This window comes from Oncorhynchus gorbuscha, unplaced genomic scaffold, assembly GCF_021184085.1.
Source record: "Oncorhynchus gorbuscha isolate QuinsamMale2020 ecotype Even-year unplaced genomic scaffold, OgorEven_v1.0 Un_scaffold_6824, whole genome shotgun sequence".
In the NCBI taxonomy this organism is placed as follows: domain Eukaryota; kingdom Metazoa; phylum Chordata; class Actinopteri; order Salmoniformes; family Salmonidae; genus Oncorhynchus; species Oncorhynchus gorbuscha.
Genome location: NW_025750340.1, coordinates 7,501 through 15,000, shown reverse-complemented (window position 1 = coordinate 15,000; position 7,500 = coordinate 7,501). Strand labels below are relative to the sequence as shown.

The window sequence follows — 7,500 nt, the reverse complement described above, 5'->3', positions numbered from 1 at the left end:
TACCCTACTATAACAGGTAGTGATATATAATATACTGTACTATAACAGGTAGTGATATATAATATACCGTACTATAACAGGTAGTGATATATAACTGTACTATAACAGGTAGTGATATATAACTGTACTATAACAGGTAGTGATATATAACTGTACTATAACAGGTAGTGATATATAACTGTACTATAACAGGTAGTGATATATAACTGTACTATAACAGGTAGTGATATATATATACTGTACTATAACAGGTAGTGATATATAATATACCGTGTACTATAACAGGTAGTGATATATAATAACCGTACTATAACAGGTAGTGATATAATATACTACTATAACAGGTAGTGATATATATATAACTACTATAACAGGTAGTGATATATAATAACTACTATAACAGGTAGTGATCTATAACTACTATAACAGGTAGTGATCTATAACTGTACTATAACAGGTAGTGATATATAACAGGTAGTGATATATAACTGTACTATAACAGGTAGTGATATATAACTGTACTATAACAGGTAGTGATATATAACTGTACTATAACAGGTAGTGATATAAATGCCCTACTATAACAGGTAGTGATATATAATAACCTACTCTATAACAGGTAGTGATATATAACTGTACTATAACAGGTAGTGATATATACTGTACTATAACAGGTAGTGATATATAACTGTACTATAACAGGTAGTGTGTACTATATAGTGATATATAATATACCCTAACTATGATATATAAATCTGTGATAACAGGTAGTGATATATAACTGTACTATAACAGGTAATTGATATATAACTGTACTATAACAGGTAGTGAGATATATAACTGTACTATAACAGGTAGTGATATATAATATACTTTCACTATAACAGATAGTGATATATAACTGTACTATAACGGGTAGTGATATATAACTTTGTACTATAACAGGTAGTGATATATAACTGTATAACGGAGTAGTGATATATAGCTGTACTATAACAGGTAGTGATATATAACTGTACTATAACAGGTAGTATTATATAATATACCTACTATAACAGGTAGTGATATATAATATACCCTACTATAACAGGTAGTGATATATAGCTTTGTACTATAACAGGTAGTGATATATAACTGTACTATAACAGGTAGTGATATATAACTGTACTATAACAGGTAGTGATATATAATATACACAGGTAGTGATATATAACTGTACTATAACAGGTAGTGATATATAACTATACTATAACAGGTAGTGATATATAACTATACTATAACAGGTAGTGATATATAACTGTACTATAACAGGTACTTACGTCCTCTACGGATGTTGATTTGTAGGTTGCCCTTGACGACGGTACATCCCTTCAGAGACTGGGCTGCGTCCACGGAGTCAATGACCTTCTCATCACAGATCTTGTCACATAGCCCGTCACACGCACTGCAGAACATACTGGAGATGGGGGAGAGTGGGACAGGGACAGTCAGACAGACATAAAACATACCAAGGTATACTGAACTAAAATAGAAAGGCAACCAACCATTTCAAAGATTCTACTGAGTTACAGTTCATAAGGAAATCAGTGTAATAAATTCATTAGGTCCTAATCTATGGATTTCACAGGACTGGGAATACAGATGTGCATCTGTTGGTCAAAGAGAACAGTTTAAAACAGATAGGGGTGTGGATCAGAAAACCTGTCAGTATCTGGTGTGACCACCGTTTGGCTCGTGCAGCGCGACACATCTCCTTGACAGAGTTTAAAAAACATGTATTTCACTTTTATTTAACCAGGTAGGCTAGTTGAGAACACCTTTATTTAACCAGGTAGGCTAGTTGAGAACACCTTTATTTAACCAGGTAAGCTAGTTGAGAACACCTTTATTTAACCAGGTAGGCTAGTTGAGAACACCTTTATTTAACCAGGTAGGCTAGTTGAGAACACCTTTATTTAACCAGGTAGGCTAGTTGAGAACACCTTTATTTAACCAGGTAGGCTAGTTGAGAACACCTTTATTTAACCAGGTAGGCTAGTTGAGAACACCATTATTTAACCAGGTAGGCTAGTTGAGAACACCTTTATTTAACCAGGTAGGCTAGTTGAGAACACCTTTATTTAACCAGGTAAGCTAGTTGAGAACACCTTTATTTAACCAGGTAAGCTAGTTGAGAACACCTTTATTTAACCAGGTAAGCTAGTTGAGAACACCTTTATTTAACCAGGTATGCTAGTTGAGAACACCTTTATTTAACCAGGTAGGCTAGTTGAGAACACCTTTATTTAACCAGGTAGGCTAGTTGAGAACACCTTTATTTAACCAGGTATGCTAGTTGAGAACACCTTTATTTAACCAGGTAGGCTAGTTGAGAACACCTTTATTTAACCAGGTAGGCTAGTTGAGAACACCTTTATTTAACCAGGTAGGCTAGTTGAGAACACCTTTATTTAAACAGGTAGGCTAGTTGAGAACAAGTTCTCATTTACAACTGTGACCTGGCCAAGATAAAGCAAAGCAGTCCGATACAAACAACAACACAGAGTTACACATGGAATAAACAAAACATACCGTCAATAATACAATAGAACAAAAGAAAAGTCTATATACAGTGAGTGCAAATGAGGTAAGTTAAGGCAATAAATAGGCCGTAGTGGCGAAGTAATTACAATTTAGCAATTAAACACTTGAGTGATAGATCGGCAGAAGATGAATGTGCAGGTAGAGATGGGGTGCAAAGGAGCTAAATAAATAAATAGATAAATACCAGTATGGGGATGAGGTAGGTAGATAGATGGGCTGTTTACAGATGGGCTGTTTACAGATGGGCTGTGAACAGGTGCATTGATCTGTAAGCTGATCTGACAGCTGGTGCTTTAAGCTAGTGAGGGAGATGTGAGTCTCCAGCTTCAGTGATTTTTGCAATTCGTTCCAGTCATTGGCAGCAGAGAACTGGAAGGAAAGACGACCAAAGGAGGAATTGGCTTTGGGGGTGACCAGTGAGATATACCTGCTGGAGCGCGTGCTACGAGTGGGTGCTGCTATGGTGACCAGTGAGCTGAGATAAGGCTTTACCTAGCAGAGACTTATAGATGACCTGTAGCCAGTGAGTTGGGCGACGAGTATGAAGCGAGGGCCAACCAACGACAGTGTACAGGTCGCAGTGGTGGGTAGTGTATGGGGCTTTGGTGACAAAACGGATGGCACTGTGATAGACTGCATCCAGTTTGTTGATTAGAGTGTTGGAGGCTATTTTATAGATGACATCACCGAAGTAGAGGATCGGTAGCATGGTCAGTTTCACGAGGGTATATTTGGCAGCATGAGTTGATCATGATCTCGTCATGGTATCTCTGCGCATTCAATTTACCCATACCATAACCCCACCGCCACCATGGGGCACTATGTTCACATCAGCAAACTGCTCGCCCACACCTTGTCTGCCATCTGCCCGGTACAGTTCAAACCCGGGATTCATCCCAGAAGAGCACATTTCTCCAGCGTGCCAGTGGCCATCGAAGGTGAACATTTGCCCACTGAAGTCGGTTACGGCGACAAATACTCCGACGAATACTCCATCCGCTGTGCCTTCAACCGGCCTCCGTCTGAGCAGACCCCCCCCTACCACCCCCGGGCTACTAACTTTAAACGCTGTGTCGCCCACGTGCTAGCGTAGTGGCGGCTTCCCTGTTCCATCTACTGCTGCCCCCTGGATGATCACTTGACTACATAGCTGATGCCTGCTGGACTGTCCATTAAACACGGTACTCCATTCTGTTTATTTATGTTTTATCTGTCGGCCCCAGCCGCGAACACAGGCTCTGTCTGTAGTTAATCCGACCCGCTCTGCCTAGTCATCTCCATTTTACCTGCTGTTGTTGTGCTAGCTGATTAGCTGTTGTTGTCTCACCTGTTGTTTTAGTTAGCTCTCCCAATCAACACCTGCGATTACTGTATGCCTCGCTGTATGTCTCTCTCAAATGTCAATATGCCTTGTATACGGTTGTTCAGGTTAGTTATCATTGTTTTAGTTTACAATGGAGCCCCTAGTTCCACTCTTCATACCCCTGATACCTCCTTTGTCCCACCTCCCACACATGCGGTGACCTCACCCATTATAACCAGAATGTCCAGAGATACAACCTCTCTTATCGTCACCCAGTGCCTGGGCTTACCTCCGCCGTACCCGCACCCCACCATACCCCTGTCTGCGCATTATGCCCTGAATATATTCTACCACGCCCAGAAATCTGCTCCTTTTATTCTTTGTCCCCAACGCTCTAGGCGACCAGTTTTGACAGCCTTTAGCCGCACCCTCATACTACTCCTCCTCTGTTCCGCGGGTGATGTGGAGGTAAACCCAGGCCCTGCATGTCCCCAGGCACCCTCATTTGTTGACTTCTGTGATCGAAAAGCCTTGGTTTCATGCATGTCAACATCAGAAGCCTCCTCCCTAAGTTTGTTTTACTCACTGCTTTAGCACACTCTGCCAACCCTGATGTCCTTTCCGTGTCTGAATCCTGGCTTAGGAAGGCCACCAAAAATTCTGAGATTTCCATACCCAACTATAACACTTTCCGTCAAGATAGAACTGCCAAAGGGGGAGGAGTTGCAGTCTACTGCAGAGATTGACATTACTTTGCAGGCTTACTTTCCAGGTCTTTACCCAAACAGATCGAACTTCTAATTAAAAAAATTAATCTCTCCAGAAATACGTCTCACTGTTGCTGCTTGCTCCAGAACCCCCTCAGCTCCCAGCTGTGCCCTGGACACCATTTGTGAATTGATCGCCCCCCATCTATCTTCAGAGTTTGTTCTGTTAGGTGACCTAAACTGTGATATGCTTAATAACACCCCTGCCATCCTACAATCTAAGCTAGATGCCCTCAATCTCACTCAAACAACCACCCCTCATCACTGTCAAACGCTCCCTAAAACACTTCTGCGAGCAGGCCTTTCTAATCGACCTGGCCCGGGTATCCTGGAAGGATATTGACCTCATCCCGTCAGTTGAAGATGCCTGGTCATTCTTTAAAAGTAACTTCCTCATCATCTTAGATAAACATGTTCCGTTCAAAAAATGCAGAACTAAGAACAGATACAGCCCTTGGTTCACTCCAGACCTGACTGCCCTCGACCAGGACAAAAACATCCTGTGGCAGAGTGCAATAGCATCGAATAGTCCCCGCGATATGCAACTGTTCAGGGAAGTCAGGAACCAATACACGCAGGAACCAATAACTCCAAAAAGTTCTGGGACGCTGTATAGTCCATGGATAACAAGAGCACCTCCTCCCAGCTGCCCACTGCACTGAGGCTAGGGAACACGGTCACCACTGATAAAACCACTGATAAATCCATGATAATCTAAAACTTCTTCCTGGCTACTCCAACCTCGGCCAACAGCTCCCGACCCATACAAATCAGCTGGGCTTGACAATCTGGACCCTCTATTTCTGAAACTATCTGCCGCCATTGTCGCAACCCCTATTACCAGCCTGTTCAACCTCTCTTTCATATCGTCTGAGATCCCCAAGGATTGGAAAGCTGCCGCGGTCATCCCCCTCTTCAAAGGGGGAGACACCCTGGACCCAAACTGTTACAGACCTATATCCATCCTGCCCTGCCTATCTTAGGTCTTCGAAAGCAAAGTCAACAAACAGATCACGGACCATCTCGAATCCCAACATTCACAAGGCCGCAGGGCCAGACAGATTACCACGACGTGCATTTCGAGCATACGTTGACCAACTGGCAAGTGTCTTCACGGACATTTTCAACCTCTCCCTGTCGGAGTCTGCAATACCAACATGTTTCAAGCAGACTACCATAGTCCTGTGCCCAAGAACACCAAGGTAACCTGCCTAAATGACTACCAACCCTTAGCACTCATGTCTGTAGCCATAAAGGGCTTTCAAAGGCTGGTCATGGCACGCATCAACACAATTGGGGCGGCAGGGTAGCCTAGTGGTTAGAGCGTTGGACTAGTAACCGAAAGGTTGCAAGTTCGAATACCCGAGCTGACAAGGTACAAATCTGTCGTTCTGCCCCTGAACAGGCAGTTAACCCACTCCAACACCATCATTAAGTTTGCTGACGACACAGTGGTAGGCCTGATCACCAACTACAAAGAGACAGCCTACAGGGAGGAGGTCAAAGACCTGGCAGTGTGGTGCCAGGTCAACAACCTCTCCCTCAATGTGATCAAGACAAAAGGAGACGATTGTGGACGACAGGAAAATGGAGACAGAGCACACCCCCATTCTCATCGACGGGGCTGTAGTGGAGCAGGTTGAGAGTTAAGCTCCTTGGTGTCCACATCACCAATAAACTATCATGGTCCAAACACACCAAGACAGCCATGAAGAAGGTATGACAAAACCTATTCCCCATCAGGAGACTGAAAAGATTTAGCGTACGTACGGCCCAGTACATCACTGGGGCCAAACTTCCTGTCATCCAGGACCTCTATACCAGGCGGTGTCAGAGGAAGACCCTATAGAGGGCAGTGCGTACGGAACAGTACCTCACTGGGGCCAAGCTTCCTGTCATCCAGGACCTCTATACCAGGCGGTGTCAGTGGAAGGCCCAGTACATCACTGGGGCCAAGCTTCCTGTCATCCAGGACCTCTATACCAGGCGGTGTCAGAGGAAGGCCCAGTACCTCACTGGGGCCAAGCTTCCTGTCATCCAGGACCTCTATACCAGGCGGTGTCAGAGGAAGACCCTATAGAGGGTAGTGCGTACGGAACAGTACCTCACTGGGGCCAAGCTTCCTGTCATCCAGGACCTCTATACCAGGCGGTGTCAGAGAAAGACCCTATAGAGGGTGGTACGTACGGCCCAGTACATCACTGAGGCCAAGCTTCCTGCCATCCAGGACCTCTATACCTGGCGGTGTCAGAGGAATGCCCAAAGAATTGCCAAAAACTCCAGTCACCCAAGACAGACTGTTCTCTCTGCTCCCGCATGGCAAGCAGTACCGGAGCGCCAAGTCAACGAGGCTTCAAAACACCTTCCACCCCCAGCCATAAGACTCCTGAACATCTAATCATATGGTTACCCGGACTATTTGCATTGCCCCCCCACCACCACAATTCTTACCCTGCTGCTACTCTGTTTATTATCTATGCATCGTCACTTTAACTCTACCTACATGTGCATATTACCTCAATTACCTCGACTAACCTGTGCCCCCGCACATTGACTCTATACCCCCTGTATATAGCCTCCACATTGACTCTATACCCCCTGTATATAGCCTCCACATTGACTCTATACCCCCTGTATATACTCCACATTGACTCTATAGCCCCTGTATAAAGCCTCCACATTGACTCTATACCCCCTGTATATAGCCTCCACATTGACTCTATACCCCCTGTATATAGCCTCCACATTGACTCTATACCCCCTGTATATAGCCTCCACATTGACTCTATAGCCCCTGTATATAGCCTCCACATTGACTCTATAGCCCCTGTATAAAGCCTCCACATT

General features: G+C 44.0%; 1 protein-coding gene across 1 annotated transcript in view; it reads right to left on the bottom strand.

Annotated features, from left to right (window-relative positions):
- The window catches only part of LOC124029559 (insulin-like growth factor 1 receptor), a gene marked incomplete at both ends in the record, with an annotated part of 11,343 nt that overhangs the window by 2,616 nt on the left and 1,227 nt on the right, over positions 1–7,500 (bottom strand). The window contains one exon of the mRNA XM_046341229.1: positions 1,320–1,456. Within this exon, the coding sequence (XP_046197185.1) occupies positions 1,320–1,456 (137 nt within the window). The remainder of the gene's footprint in view (positions 1–1,319; positions 1,457–7,500) is intronic.